This window comes from Lepus europaeus, chromosome 13, assembly GCF_033115175.1.
Source record: "Lepus europaeus isolate LE1 chromosome 13, mLepTim1.pri, whole genome shotgun sequence".
NCBI lineage: Eukaryota > Metazoa > Chordata > Mammalia > Lagomorpha > Leporidae > Lepus > Lepus europaeus.
The window spans coordinates 35,179,242-35,201,829 of record NC_084839.1 but is presented as its reverse complement, the minus strand read 5'-3'; the positions used below and the strand labels follow the sequence as shown (position 1 = coordinate 35,201,829).

At 42.0% G+C, this 22,588-nt stretch overlaps 1 protein-coding gene across 2 annotated transcripts in view; it reads left to right on the top strand.

Annotated features, from left to right (window-relative positions):
- The window catches only part of DHX57 (DExH-box helicase 57), a 72,320-nt gene that overhangs the window by 18,294 nt on the left and 31,438 nt on the right, over positions 1-22,588 (top strand). The window contains exons 2-12 of one of the 2 annotated variants that reach the window (XM_062209305.1): positions 2,251-2,492; positions 4,143-4,301; positions 5,880-6,068; positions 6,362-7,200; positions 9,931-10,109; positions 11,581-11,702; positions 13,874-14,069; positions 14,967-15,091; positions 18,609-18,742; positions 18,995-19,049; positions 22,047-22,252. In XM_062209305.1, coding sequence (XP_062065289.1) covers positions 2,257-2,492; positions 4,143-4,301; positions 5,880-6,068; positions 6,362-7,200; positions 9,931-10,109; positions 11,581-11,702; positions 13,874-14,069; positions 14,967-15,091; positions 18,609-18,742; positions 18,995-19,049; positions 22,047-22,252 — 2,440 coding nt within the window. In that variant the 5' untranslated portion in view covers positions 2,251-2,256. Of the gene's footprint in view, positions 1-2,250; positions 2,493-4,142; positions 4,302-5,879; positions 6,069-6,361; positions 7,201-9,930; positions 10,110-11,580; positions 11,703-13,873; positions 14,070-14,966; positions 15,092-18,608; positions 18,743-18,994; positions 19,050-22,046; positions 22,253-22,588 lie in introns of those variants that run through there. The other variant, XM_062209306.1, reaches the window with a different exon arrangement.

Genomic DNA, 22,588 nt, shown 5'->3' with positions numbered 1-22,588 from the left:
GAGATACTATGTGGCAAGCCCTGGGCTGAAAAAAAAAAACAGATACTGGGGCCAGTGCTGTGGCGCAGCGGGTTAACGCCCTGGCCTGAAGCGCCGACATCCCTTCTGGGTGCTGGTTCGAGTCCCAGTTGCTCTCCTCCAATCCAGCTCTCTGCTATGGCCTGGGAAAGCAGTAGAAGATGGGCCCCTGCACCCTCATGGGAGACCTGGAAGAAGCTCCTGGCTCCTGGCTCCTGGCTTCAGATTGACACAGCTCCAGCCGTTGTGGCCATCTGGGGAGTGAACCAGCGGATGGAAGACCTCTCTCTCTCTCTCTCTCTAACTCTGACTTTCAAATAAGTAATCTTTTAAAAAAATTAAATAAAAATTTAAAAAAAAGATACAGACAAATCAAACAGTTCAAATCAGTGAAATCCAAGATGGCACCTAACCTCAAGGAGACCCACACTCTCATTATGCCCTCACTATATGTATTAGCACAGTAAAAAATCACTCTCCCTCATGCCATGACAGTTTCTAAGTGCTGTGATAATATGTGAAAGTTATCATTTATGTAGGGAAAAACCCCAATTCTGGAAAGTTGCTGTCCTTTCCCAAAAATGAGATGGTTATTCTGCCCAGATAATACCATGCATTTACTAAACCCCATAAAGGAGGAGTTGAAACAGCACATGGGGGCTCTGTATATAGAGTAACCTGCTTTTCATCACTTTCTTTTTTATTTTTATTTTTATTTTTGACAGGCAGAGTGGACAGTGAGAGAGAGAGAGACAGAGAGAAAGGTCTTCCTTTGCTGTTGGTTCACCCTCCAATGGCCACCGTGGCCAGCGTATTGCGGGCGGCGCACTGCGCTGATCCGAAGGCAAGAGCCAGGTGTTTATCCTGGTCTCCCATGGGGTGCAGGGTCCAAGCACTTGGGCCATCCTCCACTGCACTCCCGGGCCACAGCAGAGAGCTGGCCTGGAAGAGGGGCAACCAGCACAGAATCCAGTGCCCTGACCAGGACTAGAACCCGGTGTGCTGGCGCTGCAAGGCGGAGGATTAGCCTATTGAGCCGCAGCGCCGACCTTTGATATTATATCTTATATCATGAAAGCATCTCTTCAACTGAAGGTTTTAAGCTCTATACCTAATCAACTCAAAATCTAGGATTAGGATCAAGGCATTTGTTTTGGAACTTCACCATGTGTTTCTAACGTACATCCTTGGTTTAAGAAATCTGTGTCAGAGGGGTGGATGTGGTGGCACAGCAGGTTAAGGTACAGCTGGGATGCCCACATCCCGTAACTGAGTGCCTAGGAGAATCTCACGCCTTTTCCAATCCATCTTCCTACTAACGCGTCCAGGAGCAGCAGATGATGGCCCAAAGTACTTGGGTTCCTGCCAGCCACATAAGAGGCTAAATGGAGTTCCAGGCTCCTAGCATCAACCTATCCTAGCCCCAGCTGTTGGAGAGTGAACCAATAGAAGGACAACTGATCTTGCTCTCCCTCCCCTCCCCTGCCTCTCCAATGAATAAATAAATTTTTAAAAGTGATATTAAAAGAACTCAGTGTCAGAGAAACTCACAAAAGTAGTTATGAGGGTTATGTGCTTGCAGATCTTTTGTGACACAATCTACAGTGCTTCCCCTGAACTGACTCTTAAAATCTGCATTTTCCTTTATTTTTTTAATGTTTGATTAACATGTAATACTTGGAGCCAGTGTTGTGGCATAACAGGATAAGCCTTCGCCTGTGGCGCTGGCATCCCGTAGAGATGCTGGTTCATGTCCCAACTGCTCCTCTTCCGATCCAGCTCACTGCTGAAGGCCTGGGAAAACAGTGGAAGATGGCCCAAGTGCTTGGGCCCCTACACCCACGTGAGAGACCCCAAAGAAGCTCCTGGCTCCTGGCCTTGGATCGGCCAGCTCTGGCTATTGTGGCCACTTTGGGAGTGAACCAGCAGATGAAGACCTTTCTCTTTGTCTCTCCCTCTTTCTGTCTCGAATTCTACCTCTCAAATAAATTTTAGAAAGAATATTAAAAAAAAAAAAAGCAAACATGTAATACTTGTACATCTTGTGGGGCACAGTGTGATATTTCAACACATTCTTACAGTGTAGACTTACCAGATCAATCAGCATCTTCACCTTCCCCTCCACACTTTTTTTCTTTGAAGCAGACTATATCTGTAACTTTGACAAAGGATTATTATATTCATAATAATTGTCTCATTTTAGGACATCTGTATTAATTTTTTCTCCTGCAGGTGAAAATGAGTTCTTCAGTGAGACGAAAAGGCAAGCCAGGCAAAGGAGGTGGGAAAGGATCTTCTGGAGGGGGACGAGGTGGCAGGGGTCACGCCAGTAAATCTCACGGAGGCGGCGGCAGCGGCAGCCGCGGAGGCGGAGGCGGAGGCGGCGGCGGCGGCGGCAGTCGAAAGGCTTCGAGTCGAATTTGGGACGATGGAGATGATTTTTGTATCTTCAGCGAACCAAGGCGCTCATCCAGGTCATTGTACTCTTTGAATATTCAAACATGAAAACAGTTTCAATCACTAATATGTTGGACAGCAGGTAGCTGAGGGGAAAAAAATGTCAAATAATTCTGGTCATATCCATTTCTTCAGAATGTTCATGGAAAATGCCTATTATACAAAAACTACATATATTACAAAATTTTTGTACCCAATAAGCTTATCTTTTAATTCCATTTTTCTATGAACTTTTGAAGTACTCTCATGTATATAAGTTTATAGGGAGGGATAAAGAGAGTAAGGAAAAGAAGTTAGTATATGTTTGCATACATGCACATACATTTAAGTATGGCAAGTGTGAAACAATTGATAAATCCAGGTAAAAAATTATTTCTGTATATTTAAGATTTTTCAAAACCAAAGATGGGGGGAAATGATGGAATAATTATTTCAGAAGTTCCAACAAGTTAAAAAAATTGAATATTTTCTCCATTGTTACCTGGTTTTGTAAATGAGTAGTTTTTATCAGTATGTTAGATTTTATACAAAGAAATTTTCTTCAATTACCCTATTTTGCTGAAAATTGATAGTGGAAAATACTAAATTTAAAAAGTAGATGTAATGAATAATGTTAAACTTTAAAACTTGTTTTTTTTTTTTAAGATTTTTTTATTTATTTATTTGAGAGGTAGAGTTACAGACAGTGAGAGGGAGAGACAGAGAGAAAGGTCTTCCGTCTGCTGGTCCACTCCACAAATGGCTGTAACAGCTGGAACTGTGCCGATCTGAAGCCAGGAGCCAGGTGCTTCCACCTGGTCTCCCATGCAGGTGCAGGGAGACTTGGGCCATCTTCTACTGCTTTCCCAGGCCATAGCAGAGAGCTGGATGGGAAGAGGAGCAACCAGGACTAGAACCAGCGCTCATATGGGATGCTGGCGCCACAGGCGGAGGATTAACCTACTGCGCCACAGTGCCGGGCCTGAATTTACTGTTTTAAATGTTAAAAATAATCCTTAAAAATCTAAATTCCAACGATGAAAGATAGGTAAAATAAATTCAATACATCTATATCTGTATGTAACCATTTAAAGTTATGATGTAAGAGAACATTTAATTTTAGGAATATCAGTGCTATTTTAATAAGAAAATAAAGCAAATGATGAAGTTACATATGCTGTTTAATTTTATTAAAAATATATATCAAGAAGTAATATGATTTAGGATGACTTTTCTCCTTGGTTCTTTACCTTTCTACAGTCAACATGTATTATTATTTTTATAATCAAGAAGTATAATAATTTGGGTATTTTTAAAATAGGGCCTAATATTCACAAGTAAGACGGGACTCAGTTGTTTGCAGATTGGGTGCCTGATGTAAGGTGAAACAAATATCCTTTGTGTGTGGCATCTTTTTGAAGCTCTGTAGTAAGGAGGGAGTCCTTAGCTTTGCTTTTTCCAGAGGATTATTGAAGTCCTGAAGCCAGACTTGCTGATGACCAGTCTTCTTCCAGCAGTTCTGCTATAATGAAGTATGACTTCAGTAGAAAATAGCTGATAAGCATTCGTTGTCATCTTTTGTAAAATACTTGACAATCCACTTCCGGTTGTGTTTACTGGGGAATTCTGAGACTATCAAAGCTCTGATCACAGGTAAGTGTGTAATTTTGCTCTGGTGTCCTTTGCAGACCTAGCGACAATAGCGTTAGCAAAGGAGAGCCACGCCCCAAATGGAAGCCCAAAGCCAAAGTCCCCCTGCAGACTCTGCACATGACTTCTGAGAATCAAGAGAAAGTGAAAGCTCTTCTCCGAGACCTGCAAGAACAAGATGCGGATGCTGGATCTGAGTAAATTATTTTATTTCAGTAAATTACTACAGTAAGGAAGACCTATTGGCAGTGTGAATAATTATTGCAGACACAGTTTTAGAGTGAGTTTGTTTTGTGATATCCATGGGCAGTAACAACAATAGTAATGCCTTTCTTCTTATTTCTTTCCAAGGCAGTGCTAATAGAGATTCAGTGATTGCTTTATTGATAACCTTCCAAATAAAACCTTGCAAGGAACAAGTAGAGTTCTGGATGAAAATATTGAGTTGATTAGATGAGGTCTTACATGCTTATGCATCTCATGATGATCTGCGTCGGAGACACGGCTGTTATTCTTTAATGTTATTCCCCTTTCACCTCCCCCATTTCATTTTGGCTTTTTGCTTTGTGGTTTTCAGTTGGAGAAATTAATTATTTCCATCCTGTCTGTCAATCTGTTATCTGTCTCAGATGTAAAAAAGGGGGTTATGCAACAAAGTAAAAAATTAAGGGTAACTTAAAAAAAAAAAAAAAACAGAAATCTTTTATTTATTTGAAAGGTAGAAAAACAGAGAAGAAACAGAGAGAGACCTTCCATCCTTTGGTTCACTTCCCAATGGCTGCAATGGCCAAATGTGGGCCAGGTGAAAGCCAGAAGCCAGGAAATCCATCTGGGTCTCCCACATGGGTGGTAGAGGCCCAGGTACTTGGGTCATCTTCCACTGCCTTCCCAGGCCAATAGCAGGGAGCCAGATCAGAAGCTAAGCAGCCGGGACTCCAGTGGCCCTCCAATAATAGAATATAATGGGATGCCAGCATTGCAAGTGGGGGGGCTTAAGCCGCTGCACCACAACACTGGCCCCTAGGGACAGATTTTATAAATAAGAGAAAGAGGATAGCCAAAATTTCTGTGTTTAAAAACAAAGTCTCGGGGGCTGGCGCTGTGGCATAGTGGGTAAAGCTGCCACCTGCAGAGCCAGCATCCCATGTGGGTGCCAGTTTGAGTCCTGGCGGCTCTAATTCCAATCCAGCTCTCTGCTCTGGCCTGGGAAAGCAGTAGAGGATGGCCCAAGTGCCTGGGCCCCTGCACCCATGTGGGAGACCTGGAAGAAGCTCCTGGCTCCTGGCTTCGGATCAGTGCAGCTCCAGCTGTTATAGCCATCTGGGAAGTGAACCAGCAGATGGAAGACCTCTCTCTGTCTCTCTCTCTGCCTCTGCCTCTCTGTAACTCTACCTTTCAAATAAATAAATAAGTCTTTAAAAAAGAGAGTATGGGAACAGACTTTTGTAGATAGAATGTTAAGTTGCTCCTGACTATGTAACCTTAGGTAGTCTTAGGTGGTTACTAATCCTCTTTAAGTTGTAGTTGATTATCTAAAATATGGGGATTCCAGTAGTACCTTATAGGGTTATATGATATGTGTAATTAAAGCTTGATAAATATTAATTGCCACAATGCTAAATTAGCAGTCCAATAAAAAATTTAATCTGTTACTGAAGAGTTATCATGATTATATATTCTTGGTGCCTTGAATTAAATTCTTAGCCCCTTCCTATATTTTTCTTTGAATTAGGTAGAAACTAATATCTAATGTATGAAAATATTGCCTTTGCTAGAAGAGGCGTTTCTGGGGAGGAGGAAGATGACGAGCCTGATTGCTGTGATGATGAGCGCTACTGGCCAGCTGGACAAGAACCTGCCCTTGTTCCAGACTTGGATCCTTTGGAATGTGCTGGCCCAGCCCCAGGGGAGCCTCATACTGCAGAATTCACAGTCTCACCATTTGCGGTGCAGAAGCTTTCCAGGTGATTGCTGTCACTGTTGAAGGCAGTTAGGGGAGAATCCAGAGAAACTGATAGCATCTTATAAACCCAGCTGCCCCACATTGTGTGGGTTCCTGCAGTGCCTTCTATGCCTAATATTTTATCTTGTAAGGATGGAGGGATTAAAGGATTAGAATTACTAAGGGCACTTTATCAAAATACAAACCCTGCATAGATAGAGTTGTGATTTCATTTAAACATATTTAAATGAATTTTACTTCAGTGATGTGATAGGGCTTCCTACATGTCATTTTATCATGTTTTGCCCTTGGCAGGTATGGTTTCAGCATTGAACGCTGTCAGGCAGCCCTGAGGATTTGTGATGGAGATGTGGGGGCATCCCTAGAGCAGCTACTCACCCAGTGTTTTTCAGAGACATTTGGAGAGAGGATGAAGATCTCGGCGGCAGCTGACCTTATAAGCTTGGATGAGTGTATGGAACAACGACAGGAAGAGGCGTTTGCACTCAGGTCAATCTGTGGAGATAAATTTATAGAAAGAATTCAGAACAGAGTCTGGACTATTGGATTAGAACTGGAATATTTGACAAGTAAATTCTGTAAATCCAAGCAAAAGGAAAGTGCCAAAAATGTGCAAGAGACTTCACTTGAAACCTGTAAATTTTACCTCAAAGGAAATTGTAAATTTGGATCCAAATGCAAATTCAAACATGAAGTGCCCCCAAATCAAATGGTTGGAAGAGCAGAAAGAATTGTAGATGATTCTCATCTTAATGCTAATGAAGATGCATCGTTTTTATATGAACTTGAAATTCGATTTTCTAAAAACCACAAATACCCCTACCAAGCTCCTCTTGTGGCATTTTACTCCACCAATGAGAATCTACCTCTGGCTTGTCGTTTACATATTTCTGAGTTCCTTTATGACAAGGCATTGGCATTTGCAGAAACTTCAGAACCTGTTGTATATTCTTTGATAACCCTTTTAGAGGAAGAATCAGAAATTGTCAAGTTACTAACAAATACTCATCACAAGTATAGTGTCCCTCCTGTGAACTCTCTGCCAGTGCCCTCTGGGACCAGAATAAATAATCCTGCCTGTCATAAACCAGTGATCCCAAATAATTCTTTTGTTTCAAATCAAAGTCCAGAAGGTATGTAAGGCATTGTCTTGTGGAGGAGGGCTATCAGAATGGTGGATTTAAAAGTCAGCGCTTCTGAGGCTGGTCTAGGATCTCCCAGTGGTCCTAAGCAAGTCTGTTTGGTCCCGATGGTAAAAAGGAATAAGAATCCACTGAGCTATAGGCCTGGCTTTAGGCATTAGGCCTAATTGTATTGCTGTGGTTGGGCTCCTTAAATTGAAAGTTTGTAGAGATGTATAAATTTATTTTGATTGAATCTGCAGGTTGGAAGGAACTCAAGACACCTTCTAAGAAAAATCTATTTCATTTGATTAATTTGGTTTCACAAGTTTATTTTTTATATCGTGTCTGAGATTACTTTCAAATGGGTATTTAGAGATAACTTCTCTTTCTATAGCACTCCATTACCTTCTGCTTTTAGTATACTAGATCCCTCAAAATTCATTAAAAAGGGACTGTCTTTGTAAATCCCTAAATCCTGAGAATAAGAAATGGTTTGTACAAGTTCTGGCAGAGTTAGGTTTCATGTGCAGATTTTTAAAATTGATTTATTTATTTGAAAGGCAGAGTGACAGGTACAGACAGCGATAAAGAGAACTTCCATCTGCTGATCAACAGCCAGGGCTGGGCCAGGCTGTAGCCAGGATCCAGGAACTCCATCTGGGTTTCCCATGTGGTTGCCAGGGGCCAATTTACTTGGGCTGTGCTCCACTGCTTTTCCAAGTGCATTAGCAGGGAGCTACATTAGCAGGAAGCAGAACAGCTGAGATTCAAACCAGCACGCCAATATGAGATGTGGCATCTGAAGCAGTAGCTTAACCTACTGTACCACAACACCCATACTGCTGTGCAGATTCACCATGAGTAAACCCCCTTTTCTTGCCACCTTTCTTCCAGGGAAACAAAAGGTTTTATTTCATGATAGTTCCTAGATAAACATCAATAATTAGAGAGCAGTGAAAATGCGCTGAGATGTAGATGCTGGATAGTTGGCTTGGTTTACTTACTAGGCACCCAACTCATTCCAAATGTCAGCTCCTAACTTACAGGATTCTAATGTATTTCTTGAGAAATAACAATTTAAGTATTCTGAACTTTAAAAAGTAAAAAAAAAAAAAACAGCCATATGGAGATGTAGTTTATATACTATAAAATTCACCCTTTTTTTAAAAAAAAATTTTATTGATTGATTGATTGATTTGAAAGGTAAAGGGAGAGAGAGAGAGCGCTTCCATCTGCTGATTTACTCCTCAAATGGCCTCAATGACTGGGACTAGGCTGGGCCAAAACCAGAAGCTTGCAACTCTATCCAAGTCTCCCACATGTGTGGCATGGGCTCAGGTACTTGGGCACTTTAACAGGGAGCTGGATCAAGGAGGTGGAGCAGCCATGACTTGAACTGACAGTCTAATGTGAAATATTGGTGTTGCAGGCTGTGCCACAGCTCTGGCCCCAGATTTCACCCTCTTAAAGTGTACAATTCAAGGGGCCAGCACTGTGGCATGGCAGGTAAAGTCACTGCCTGCAATGCCAGAATCCCACATGGGTGCTGGTTTGAGTCCTGGCTACTCCACTTCTGATCCAATTCTCTCCTATGGCCTGGGAAAGCAGCAGCAGATGGCCCAAGTCCTTGGCCCCCTGCACCCATGTGAGAAACCTGAAAGAAGCACCTGGCTTCTGGCTTCAGATCAGCTCAGCTCCAGGCCATATGGGACCATTTGAGGTATGAACCAATGGATGGAAGACTCACTCTCTCGCTCTCGCTCTCCTTCTCTCCCTCTCTTTGTAACTCTGCCTTTCAAACAATAATTTTTTAAAAAGCAAATTGGGCCGGCGCCGTGGCTTAACAGGCTAATCCTCCGCCTTGCGGCGCCCGCACACCGGGTTCTAATCCCAGTTGGGGCGCCAGGTTCTATCCCGGTTGCCCCTCTTCTAGGCCAGCTCTCTACTGTGGCCCGGGAAGGCAGTGGAGGATGGCCCAAGTCCTTGGGCCCTGCACCCACATGGGAGACCAGGAGAAGCACCTGGCTCCTGGCTTCAGATCAGCGAGATGCGCCGGCTGCAGCGGCCATTGGAGGGTGAACCAACGGCAAAAAGGAAGACCTCTCTCTCTCTCTCTCTCTCTCTCTCACTATCCACTCTGCCTGTCAAAAAGAAAAAAAAAAAAAAAAGAAAAGAAAATTGGGGTAGGCATTTGACATAAAGGTTAAGACACCATTTAAGATGGCTGCATCCTATGTCTATCTCTGCCTCTACCTCTGTAACTCTGCCTTTCAAATAAATAAGTAAATCTTTAAAAAAAGGAAAACCTTTAAAGTATACAATTCAGTTACTTTTAGTATTTTTTACAGAGTTGTACAACCATGACCACTATCAAATTCCAGAACATTATCATCACCCCAAGAAAAGAGCAGACTGCTCATTTCCCCCTTCCTTCCCCTAGCCCCTGACAACCACTAATCTGTAATCTATCTGTGGATTTGCCTGTTCTGGACATTTCATAGAAATGAAGTCACACAGTATATGGCTTTTTGAGACTGGCTTCTTTTGCTCAGCATCATGTTTTCAAGATTCAGTCATGTCATAGCATGTACGAGTACTTCCTTTTTATTGCTGAATAATAATCTGTTATATGGACATGCCACCTTTTATTTATCAGTTGATCATTTCATAGACGTTTGGGTTGGTCTGTGTCATGGTATTTTGGGCTCTTGCAAAATGTTCCCCTTTATTCCCTTCAAGTTGAAAAAGAATCAGAACCTGAGGAAGAAGCAGATGAAGATGAAAGTCCTGCACCAGTTATGGTGGAGAAGGAGAGCTATGTAAACCTTAAGAAAAAGATTTCCAAAAGATATGACTGGCAGGCAAAATCAGTATATGCTGAAAATGGTAAAATCTGCAAGCAGTTCCAAATAAAACAGGTATGGAAAGCTGAGAGAAGGACCAGCCTTGCCTCCCGAATGCATAAAAGATTATGAATGAGAAAGCTTTGACTACCCTTCCTAGTATCTTTTTTGGTTCTCTTTCACCCTGAGTGGTCAGAGCTTCTACATGCCATAGCAAAGTAGGGTTGCATGTGCTAGATGGTTCTAGAAAATCCCACAACTGGTAAATATCAATTAAACATATATACCAAATATTGTCAAAATCATATGCCGTTGGTACTCTGATAAATAACCTGATATGTGAAAGCCCTATGAAAATTGTGTTTTGCATTGGAAAAAGTAGTATATAAAAGGAGCAAGAGCAACTCCCACCCCTTTTCAAAGGTTCATAAGATTAATATTATGCCCAATGAGTGACAGCAGAGTTGTTCAGATCTAGTTCTGTTTCCTAAGTCCTTATTTTCACCCTATTCACATGAAGATTTTTTGAGAGAATCTGTGTGTGAACTGTGAAGCACAGTTGGATTTAGGGTAAAGGTGAGTTGTGTAATCAGTTTGAGGGCTGCATTAAATGCTACCTTAGGGCCCTTCTAGTTTTAGTTTGTGATTCTGATTTTGACACAATATAACCATCATATACATAGTGTAATACCCATAAAACATCAAAATGTATATAAAATCACACCATGAATGAAATGATGGTAGAAACAAAAAACTTTATAGTCAGTTTGATCAGTCTGATAAAATTATATGCCAGAAATGGCATCTTAGTATAAATTTCAAAAAATTTATATTATTCAAAAGTACTTAGTTTTATCATACAATACAATGTTTGTTGCATTAGCAATTAGAAATAAAACTGATTTTACATAGTTGTATAGCCAAAAAGAACCCTTTAGTGGGTATTCTTACTGGCTTTAAACCCCTTTGTTCCCACTTTTTAGCTATGTTACCTTGAGCACATTGATTTAGGAAAAATAATCTGTTATTGCATAAAGCTATGCCGTCCACTATGGTAGCCCCTGCCCTCCTTTGGGTCTTTAAGTTATAATGAATTAGTTAAAATGAAAAATTCAGTTCCTCACTAGCACTGTCCGTATTTTAAAGGGTCAGTGGCCACATGTGGCCAGGGGTTGCTATATTAGATAGTGCAGGTATGGAACATTTCCGTCAACACGGAAAGTTCTGTTGGCACTGCTGGCATAGACACTTGTTAGGAAGAGTTGAGTAGACTATGTAGGAGAGGTGTATTGCACTTATAACATCTTCTAGCTTATTCAGATACAGGAATACTATATAGATCCTATAGCATACTCTGGCTGATTCTCTGAGCAGCCTTCTGACCAAAGTCGTCTACATCCAATTCCAATAAATGTCTGCAGTCTCATCTCTAAACAACTTGTTAAAGAACAGAAAGAGTGGGTCTAACTATTGGGTTCTAGATTCAAATCTTTGTGAAAGGTGACTAAAAATAACTCAACTGCTGCCTTATCTTTGCTTTTATTAGGCATCCAGACAGTTCCAGTCAATTCTGCAAGACAGACAATCACTCCCTGCGTGGGAAGAAAGAGAAAACATTCTTAAATTGTTGAGCAGGCATCAAGTGGTTGTCATAAGTGGTATGACTGGGTGAGAATGTAATTTGTTCATAAAGCAGCTTTTTTTTTTTTTTTCAGTTTTATTTATTTGTTTGAAAGGCACAGTGAGAGAGAGAGAGAGTGAGCTCGCTAACTTCCATCTGCTGGTTTACTCTCCACATACCACAACAGACAAGACTGGGCCAGGCTGGAACCAGGAACCCAGAACCCTGTCCAGGTCTCCCATGTGGGAGGCAGTAACCCATGTACTTGGGCAATCATCCTCTGCCTTCCCAAGAACGTTAGCAGGAAGCTGGATAGGAAGCCAAGTAACTGGTGCTTGAACCAACACTGTGATATAGGATGTAGGCAACCCAAGCTATGACTTAACTCACTGGGTCACAATGCTTGGCTCCATGATGCAGCTTTCTCCTAAGTATACCGTAAATACCCTGGTTACCCTAGCCAGTTCTTTTTTAAAAAAAGCAAGAGCTGGTGTTATTTTCACTTTTTCTTGTCAAGTTAAGTAATATCTCTCAGAGGTGATTATTGCAACTTCTGTAGCCAGCAGAACCACATTCCAAAAAAAGAAAAACTCAGAAATGTTTACCTCTGCCTTGAGACAGTTTATTTATTTATTTTATTTTGAGAGGTAGAGTTACAGATAGTGAGAGGGAGAGACAGAGAGAAAGGTCTTCCATCCGCTGGTTCATTCCCCAAATGGCCGCAACAGCCAGAGCTGTGCCAATCCGAAGCCAGGAGCCAGGAGCTTCTTCCTGGTCTCCCACATGAGCACAGGGGCTCAAGGGTTTGGTCCATCCTCCACTGCTTTCCCAGGCCATAGCAGAGAGCTGGATCAGAAGAGGAGCAGCTGGGACTCGAACCGGTGTCCATATGGGATGCCGCTGCAGGCGGAGGATTAACCTACTGCACCACGCCCCTGGCCCCAATTTTGGGGTTTTCTTTTAAGACTTATTTATTTGAAAGGCAGAATTACAGAGTGTTCTTAGATCTGTTGGTTCACTCCCCAGATGGCTGCAATAGCCTACTACACCCTAACAGCGGCCCCATCTTGAGACAGTTTTAAGGCCAGAAGTTCAACTGAAGACTTAAAAAGGCCCATTTTTAAATTTAGAGAACAGCTCTAGAACATTTAGCTTAAAAGTGTTTCATTTTCTGGATTTATTCTGATTTCCATAAAGCTTTTATTTTTTCTTTTAAGAACAATTTAAGGTACATTATTTTTCCTGTTTCATACTCTCCGTATGCAAACCTATTAGCAAGGAAAAGTTGCAGGCTTAACTTAGTGCTTTACTCGAGTACACTATTTAATAATTATATTTGTGCCCAGATTTACAATAGTAACCTTAAAAAAAAAAAAAAAAGGCTTAGCTTTTCATTTGAAAGACAGGGTGGGAGGAGCTGGGAGAGAGAGAGAGAGAGAGGTCTTCCATCCACTAGTTCACTCCCTAAATGGCCTCAGTGGCCAGAGCTGAACCAAGCCAAAGCCTGGAACTCCTTTTGGTATCTCACCTGGGTGGCAGGGGCCCAAGCACTCAGGCCATCCTTCCACTGCTTTCCCAGGACATTAGCAGGGAACTGGGTCGGAAATGGAGCAGCTAGGACTTGAACTGGCACTCAAATGGGACGCTTGTGTTGCAGGCAGCAGCATATCCTGCTGTGCCAGGACACTGGCCCCTATAGTAGTAATCTTATATTTTCTAGTTTTGTATCTGTGTGTGTGTGGAAAATGGAATTAAAATATTGGTTTTGGTGCAAAAAATTTTGAAATCCATGCATATGAGGAGTCTTTGAGAATGAATACTATGAAACAACTGCGTGGATCTCAAATTTTTTTGTACCAAAATGTAGTTTCTGATCTTTTTAACCTCAGTCTACTTCTCACCAAATCAAATTAATAATCCTCCTTTTCTTTGTGATTCATATGTGGAGTTTACATTCTTAGAGGCATTTACAGACCTTCATCTGGTATCTGGTCAATAGTTCCAATTTTGTAAATGAGAGTAGAGTATGATTGGATTGCCCTGTTAATCTGAGTGCAAATTCCTCAAATTTGTCTGTTCTAGGTAGTAAACCAGTAAATAGTTTCAGAAAAATGATAAAACTTTATTCTAATTAGTTTTATCACTTTCCTCATTGCATATGATTGATTCTTTAGTTAACTAGCCCTTGACTTAGGACTTAACTTGTTTTGACCTACAGATGTGGGAAAACCACACAGATTCCCCAGTTTATTCTGGATGATTCTCTGAATGGGCCACCTGAGAAAGTGGCGAACATCATCTGTACCCAGCCCCGACGAATCTCTGCCATCTCTGTTGCTGAACGTGTTGCTAAAGAAAGAGCAGAGAGGGTGGGTCTGACGGTGGGATACCAGATTCGGTTAGAAAGTGTCAAGGTTTGTATGCTCTGCTTATTCATTGGTCATAGAAATTTACAGTTTTCATATGCAAAGAGTTTTGGAGTCTGGTGATTAATGGTCAATTTAGGATATGTACTTTTAGACTACTTTAAATTGATGATCGACTTTTAGAAATATTTTGACATAAGAATTCTCATTTGGTTGTACTAAATTTCCTCTAAAGACTTTTTATTGTTTAGTGACAGAAGTGAAATAGTAAATGCAGTTTTGCTCTTTTAAAATTTATTATTTTATTTGAAAGACAGACATACAAACACACACACACAAACAGAGAGAGAGAAAGAGAGAGAGACAGAGAGAGAGATCTTCCATCCACTTATTCACTCTGTTACACATACCCACAACAGCTAGGCTGGGCCAGGCTGAAACCAGAAACTGGGAACTCAGAGTCTCTCACATGGGTGTCAGGGACCCAATTACCTGCTACCTCCTAAGGTATGCATCAACAGGAAGCTGGAATAAGACATTAACCTGAGGCTTGAACCCAGGCATTCTAATATAGGATGCAAGTTTCCCAAGTGGTGTTTTAATTATTAAACTAAACACTTGTCCCCTGTTTTGCTCTTGAACGTGGGATATCTATCTAAGGAGCAAATTCAAATTTTATTTCGTCATTACTGGTTTTTTTGTTTGTTTGTTTATTTGTTTTATTTTGTAATACTTTTTGAGAGCCTTCTATGAGAATATTAAGCTTAAATTTTTGATGTAAAGTAGAAAAGCTTTTATTGTCTCCACCTACAAGTTGTACATTTAGTATTGCTTGATAGTAAATGGAGTTGCTATTGTCCTCAATATTCTTAATCTTTATCCATTCCAAATTTCAGTAAATTTATTTTCAAAAACTTCCTAAATGCTTTATGTTTCCCCTTTAAGTCCTCAGCCACCAGACTGCTCTACTGCACCACAGGAGTGCTGCTAAGAAGACTTGAAGGAGATACAGCTTTACAAGGAGTCACCCATATCATTGTTGATGAAGTTCATGAGAGGACAGAAGAAAGGTAAAAAAAATTTTCCCAGTGAACACTCACAGACATAAAATGAAGACATGGCTGAAAAATTGTGTTCTGCTTTCAGTTGCATTTCCTAGACTCCTAATGGTAATTTGCCATAGGAAGGCCCAAGTGAGAGAAAAGGAACAGCTTACCTGGTCTGTAGCCCTACAAATGCTAGGAGAGCATGTGTTCATCACTAGAGAAGTCATCCTATTAAATTAGAAGGGAAGTTTCACACCTTCCTGGGAACCATGCTGAGTAGAACACTGTGTTTAATAGGAATAACAGATGTAATAAATGCTGTAGCTGATGGGCCAGTCTATATGTGCTTCCTTTATTAGGTCGTTCAGTCCTGACCTTCATTCATATGTTTAAAGAGCCAATATTAAATGCCCTGGAGATATAATGGTGAACAAGTATGTATGGTTCCCTGTCATCTCTTACAGTCTGGTAGGAAAAGGAAATAATTAACAAGGAGACAAACAATTAAATGGACAATTGCAAATTGGAATAGATACTAGGAAGGAGTGAACAGGATGCTGTGTTTGAGGAAGATCCATGTGATGGCCAGAGATCAGATCTCTGAAGAGATGACATTTAAATTGAAAATGCAAGTCTGAGAAGTAATTCCATGTGACAGTGGGAGGCAAGTACAGCACATGCAAAGATCGTATAGTGGGAAGGGACTTTGTGAGTCCAGAAGCTGAAGAAAGGCCAGTGCAGCTAGTGCATGAATGAGAAGCTGAGTGGCAGAGGGAAGAGCAGCAGGAGCCAAATCTCAGGGCCCTGTACACCGAGGATAATAAGGCATTTGTATTTTAAGAATTAGAATTTTTAGAGGGTTGAAGCATATGTTAGTCCATTTTCTGTGCTGTAACAAAATACCTGAAGCTGGGTCCCTGGCACTATTGTGGGAGACCAGGATAGAGTTCCTGGCTCCTGGCTTTGCCCTGGCCCATCCCTTGCTGTTGCAAGCAAATGGAGGAAGGTCAAGTGATCTCTCTTTTTCCCCACTCCCACCTCCCAGTCTCTGCCTTTCAAATAAAATGAAAATTTTTAAAATATTTTTTTAAGATTTTATTTATTTATTTGAGAAGTAGAGTTAACAGAGGGAGGGAGAGACAGAGAGAAAGGTCTTCCATCCGCTGGTTCACTCACCAAATGGCCACAACAGCCAGAGCTGAGCCGATCCGGAGACAGGAGCCAGGAGCTTCTTATGGTCTCCCTCAAAGGTGCAGGGGCCTGAGCACTTGGGCCATCTTCTACTGATTTCCCAGGCCATAAGCATAGAGCTAGATTGAAAGTGGAGCAGCTGGGACTCCAACCGGCAACCATATAGGATACCAGCACTACAGGCAGGGGCTTAACCTACTATGACACAGCTAAAAGACAGAGTTTTGGAGAGAGAAAGAGTTTCTCTACCTGCTGGTTCACTCCCCAAATGGCCACAATGACTGGGTTTGGGCCAGACTGAAGCCAGGAGCCTAGAACTCCATCCTGCTCTCCCAAGTGAGTGCAAGGGCCCAGGGATTTGGGCCCTCTTCCACTACTTTCCCAAGTGTGTTAGCAGGGAGCTGAATAGGAAATGAAGCAGCCAGTGCTTGTACCAGTGTCCGTATGGGATACCAGTGTTGCAGGTGGTGGCCTAATCTGTGCCTTGATGCTGACCTCTAAATAAATAACTTATAGAAAATCTTAAATAGGGTAGCCCAGGAAGGGCTCACTGAGAAGAAATTTGAGCGAAGACTTGAAGGATGTGAGGAAGCTCCCTGGGTGAATGGCTGGGAGAAGCCCATTCCAGGCAGATTAGTAACATGTAGGAAGGACCTGAGGCTTGTACCTCATGGACAGCAAGAAGAACAGTGTGCTGGAGCTCAGTGAGTAAGAGGGAGAGCAATAGGCAAGGTATGGCGGAGATGCAGACCCTGTAGGGTCTTCTTAGGAAGGATTCAAATAGGAAGTCTTAGGATTTTGATCAGGGTGGCACAATCAGATTGACATTTGACTGGAATTATTGGTCAGCACTATTGAGAACTGATCACAAAAGGTCAAGGGCTGAAGCAGAGAGACCAGTTAGCTATTGCTATCCTGCATTACATACTTGGTTTTATTTTCGCTAACAATGTATCTTAGAGACGTTTTATGTCATAATCTAGAAGTCTACTTTATTCTTTTAAAATTTATTTATTTGAGAGACAGAGTGAGAGAGAGCTCCTATCTTCTGGTTCATTCCACAAATGCCCACATTGGCCAGGGCTTTGCAAGGCAAAAGCCAGGTTTCCCAGGTAGGTGACAGGAAGCCAATTACTTGAACCATCACCACTGCTTCCCAGGGTCTGCATTAGCAGGAAGCCAGAGTCACGAGACAGAGTTGAGGATTGAACCCAGACACTCTGATGAGGGACTCAGGCATCTTAACCAGAATCTTAACTACCAGACCAAATGCTCTCCCCTACATTCTTTCTTTCTTTCTTTTTTTAAGATTTATTTATTTATTTGAAAGGCAGAGTTACACAGAAAGATGAGAGGCAGAGAGAGAGAGAGAGACAGAGACAGAGAGGTCTTCCATCAGATGGTTCACTCCCCAATTGGCCGAAACGGCCAGAGCTGCACTGATCTGAAGCCAGGAGCTTCTTCCAGGTCTCCCATGCGGGTGCAGGAGCCCAAAGACCTGGGCCATCTTGTACTGCTTTCCCAGGCCATAGCAGAGAGCTGGATTGGCAGTGGAGCAGCCTGGACTTGAACCGGTGCTTATATGGGATGCTGGTGCTCAGGCCAGGGTGTTAACCCACTGTGCTACAGCGCCAGCCCTGCATTATTTCTTTTATCTGCTTTATATTATTTCATAGACTGGGTGATAGTGTTATAATTAACCATTTCTTGTTGGATGTATATTTAGATAATTTCTATTTTACTATTACAAACAGTACCTAAATGAAAATCTTGGCGTATGCTTCTTTGTGTGCACATAGATATCAAGAGGTAGAATCTCAAATTTGATGATAAATCCTTTTAGTATTTTTATTGCACTGAATTGAGTTTGAGAGAATCGATAATCTTTATGATATTAAGTCTTCACATCCAGAAACATGACACATTTTCTTAGAATTTTTTATCCCTGTAGATCTTATACATCATTGCTCAAAAGATATCAAAAGTTAGTGTGGGCAGGCATTTAAATTAGCAGTTACGATACTGGTTATTGCCTGCATCTCACATCGGAGTACCTGGGTTTGATTACCGGCTCCAGCTACTGATTTCAGCTTCTGGCTAATGCACACCCTGGGTGATGGCCCAAGTAGTTGGGTCCCTGGAACCCACATGGCAGATCCAGATTCAGTTTCCAGCGATTGGCTTTGGCCTGGCCCAAAGCTGTTGTAGGCTTTTGGGGAGTGAATCCCCAGATGGGAACTCTCTCTCCCTCCCTCTCTCTTCCTCTCAGATAGAAAATAGTTTTTTTGCGTTATTAATTGTCATGTATTGAACTTGCTTGATCTTCACGAGTTTCTTCTATTTCCTCTAGTGATTTCCTGCTGCTAGTTTTGAAGGACATTGTATTGCAGAGGCCGACCCTTCAAGTTATTCTAATGAGTGCAACTTTAAACGCTGAGCTCTTTTCAGAATACTTTAATTCCTGCCCAGTTATTACTATACCAGGTGATTAAAATGTCATTAGATATGTATCTTTCTAATAAGCGGGTACAGTTATTTTAAAGGTCATTTGAATTAATAGGCATTTAAGCCTCTTTCTGGAGAAACCACTTGTTTCTAACAGAATCACAACAATACATTGCAGTTAATAAGGAGATAACATATCTACTTGTTGAGAGATTTCAATTTTACATGTGACTTCTTTTTAATAAAGACTTGGTTATTTCTGAGACTTTTCTTATTTTCTTACTTTTCTAGGTCGTACATTTCCTGTTGATCAGTTTTTTCTGGAAGATGCAATTGCTGTGACAAGGTAAGGAAGATTTTAAGCTACACTGAAAGTCTTTGAAAATAGAACTCTTTCTTCCATCAGTACGCTAGACTACTCAGAAATGTGTTAGTCTTTTTCTCATTTTTCTACTTGAGCATTTTGTTTTCCTTTTTCTTTCAGCAAACAAACTAGAAACTATAACTTTGGCAGGAAGTTAATCTCTCTGTACCTCAGTTTCATCTTATGAAAAACAGATATTTTAGCAGCAGCTACTTTACAAGGGTTTTATGAGGATTAATTCATGAATTAATATTTGCAAAGTGCTTAAACTGTGCCTGCACAGAGTACGGGTTTTACAAAGGTTAGCTGTTAGAATCGTCCTGCTGTCAAGAAGTCTGCAGTGTAGTATGAGTGTTAAGATGTCTGTGTAAATACTTGCAGTACTTGATAGAAAAGGTAATGTCCCTCTCTGCTGTGGCCAGGGAGTGCAGTGGAGGATGGCCCAAGTGCTTGGGCTCTGCACCCCATGGGAGACCAGGATAAGCACCTGGCTCCTGCCATCGGAACAGCGCAGTGCGCCGGCCGCAGCGCGCTACCGCGGCGGCCATTGGAGGGTGAACCAACGGCAAAAGGAAGACCTTTCTCTCTGTCTCTCTCTCACTGTCCACTCTGCCTGTCAAAAAAAAAAAAAAAAAAAAAAAGAAAAGGTAATGTCCGTTGTATGCAAACAGATTTCTCTCCTTTGAAAGCCCTGCTTTTTCTTCCTATTCTTTAATCTTGAGTGTTCCCCCAAGATTTTATCTTTGCACTGTTTCCGTTCACTGTTAAGCTCTCCTTTAGCTATCTGTGTGATTTCAGCTGTCCCTTCTGTGCCAGGAACTCACTGGTCAGTTTCTTCATTCCTGATCTCTGATCTCCAGAATGAAAACACCCCAGATGTCTGGCACCTTAAACTCAACTCAGAATTTTTCTCCTCCTCCTAGCTCTTTCTATCCCTATTAAACAACCCTTCCGACTCCATATTTATTTAATGATGCAATATTTTCAAGCTGAAAACATGAAACTTCAATTTTAGTGTACAATAAGAATACTTAGGGAACTTATTGGAAGATTCCTATTTTCCGGGGGCAGACATTTGGTACAGCAGTTAAGCTGCTGCTGGGGATGCCTTCTTCCCATATCAAAGTACCTGGATTTGAGTTCCAGTTCTCCCAGTTTCCGCTTCCTGCTAATGTGCACCCTGGGAGGCAGCGGGTGATGGCTCAAATACTTATGTCCGGGCAGCACCACGGCTCACTTGGCTAATGCTCCGCCTGCGGCGCCAACATCCCGGGTTCTAGTCCCAGTTGGGGCGCCGGATTCTGTCCTGGTTGCTTCTCTTCCAGTCCAGCTCTCTGCTGTGGCCCGGGAGTGCAGTAGAGGATGGCCCAAGTGCTTGGGCCCTGTACCCGCATGGGAGACCAGGAGGAAGCACCTGGCTCCTGGCTTCGGATTGGCACAGCGTGCTGGCCGCAGCAGCCATTTGAGGGGTGAACCAATGGAAGGGAAGACCTTTCTCTCTGTCTCTCTCTCTCTCTCTCTCTAACTCTGCCTGTCAAAAAAAAAAAAAAACTTATGTCCCTGCCACCTACATGGGAGACCCAGATTGTTTTCTCATTCCTGACTTTGGTCTGGCCAACCCCTGACATTGGGAGCATTTGAGGGGTGAATTGGTAGATGGAAGATTCTCTCTCTCTCTCTCTCTCTCTTTCTCTCTGCCTTTCAAATAAAAATGAATAAGTAAATAAGTTTTTTTAAAGTATTGTGATTTTATGGGCCCTATCCCTCCTATTGACTTGGGCCCCTGCACCCACGTGGGAGACTGGGAAGAAGCTCCTGGCTCCTGGCCTTGGATCAGCACAGCTCTGGCCATTGCAGCCATCTGGGGAGTGAACCAATGGATAAAGACCTCTCTGTCTCTGCCTCTGCCTCTCTGTAACTCTGCCTTTCAAGTAAATAAATCTTTACTTAAAGAAAAAAAGCCCTTTGAAATTAACTTGCATAAAGTCTTGTGACAAATTGATGTAGCAGTAGACCTAGAACTTAAATCCAGTTTAAATTTAAACTGAAACTTAAATTTAGTTTCAAATCTGATCACTTTTCCATATTTCCGGATTGTCTAATGGTGTTATCACCAACAAATACTAAACTGTCGAATTAGAAAGAGTTTTGTTTGTCTGTTTTTTTAAGGGTTTTCCTTGCTCTACCCCGTGAGCAGGAACTTTTTCTTTTCTTTTTTTTTTTTATTTATTTGACAGGTAGAGTTATAGACAGTGAGAGAGAGAGACAGAGAGAAAGGTCTTTCTTCCCTTGGTTCACTCCCCAAATGGCTGGCGCTGCGCTGATCCGAAGCCAGGAGCCAGGCGCTTCTTTCTGGTCTCCCATGCGGGTGCAGGGCCCAATCACTTGGGCCATCCTCCACTGCCCTCCCGGGCCACAGCAGAGAGCTGGACTGGAAGAGGAGCAGCCGGGACTAGAACCCGGCACCCATATGGGATGCCGGTGCCACAGGTGAAGGATTAACCAAGTGAGCCATGGCGCCGGCCCCTAAAAAGAGTTTTGAAGAAAATCTTATGGAGATGTTTAGCCAACAGAAGTACAGTTTTAAATTTGATTGCAGTGAAGGTGAGTCAGTTACTTGTAAATTATAGTTGAATTTGCAGGAGTAGATAAGACTACAAAAGAAGAAAATGAAATGAGAAGAGGCATTACTGAGGCTACAACTCAGATGTGGTTTTTGAATGCTCATGACTCTTTTCTGTGATAGAACTTTTCTCCAAATTCTTATCTGATCTTCTGTGCAGCAGGGAGGCATTCCAGTGTGTTCCTGGCCAGAAATGGGCCCCAGCCAGGGGAACCCTGGACCGGGAGAAGGATCAGCACATTGAGTTGCAGACAGCAGCGTTCTGCTGGCTGAGCACATACAATAGGCGACTACCTCTGCTCCTCACTCACAGACCCACATGCACACAGACACGTTCCTTTGTCTCCCTTTCTCAGGTATGTGATACAGGATGGGAGCCCATACATGCGCTCCATGAAACAGATTTCAAAGGAAAAGCTTAAAGCAAGACGCAACAGAACTGCCTTTGAAGAAGTAGAGGAAGACCTGCGGCTCTCCCTTCACCTCCAGGATCAGGATTCTGTCAAAGATGCAGTGCCAGATCAGCAGTTAGATTTTAAGCAGCTCCTGGCCCGCTATAAAGGTAACATGCTTTCTGGGGGAATAGTGCAGGTATGCCAAAGATTTCCAGAAAAAGAAAACCATGACTCATTCCATAGTTGCATTGCCTTTATTTCATCACAATAACTTTTAAACTTAGGAATTAGTAGTTCTAATACATATTTAGATTATATTGTTACCCTGTTCACCAGTGTGGGTTTTTTTTTTTTTTTCCTGATTTTAAGACAAATACATGTTCATTGGAGAAAAATTGGAAGTAATGAAATATAAATTATAGGGCCAGTGTTGTGGGTTAAACTGCTGCTTGCGATGCCAGCATCCTATATGTGTGCTAGTTCAAGTCTGGCCTTTCCACTTC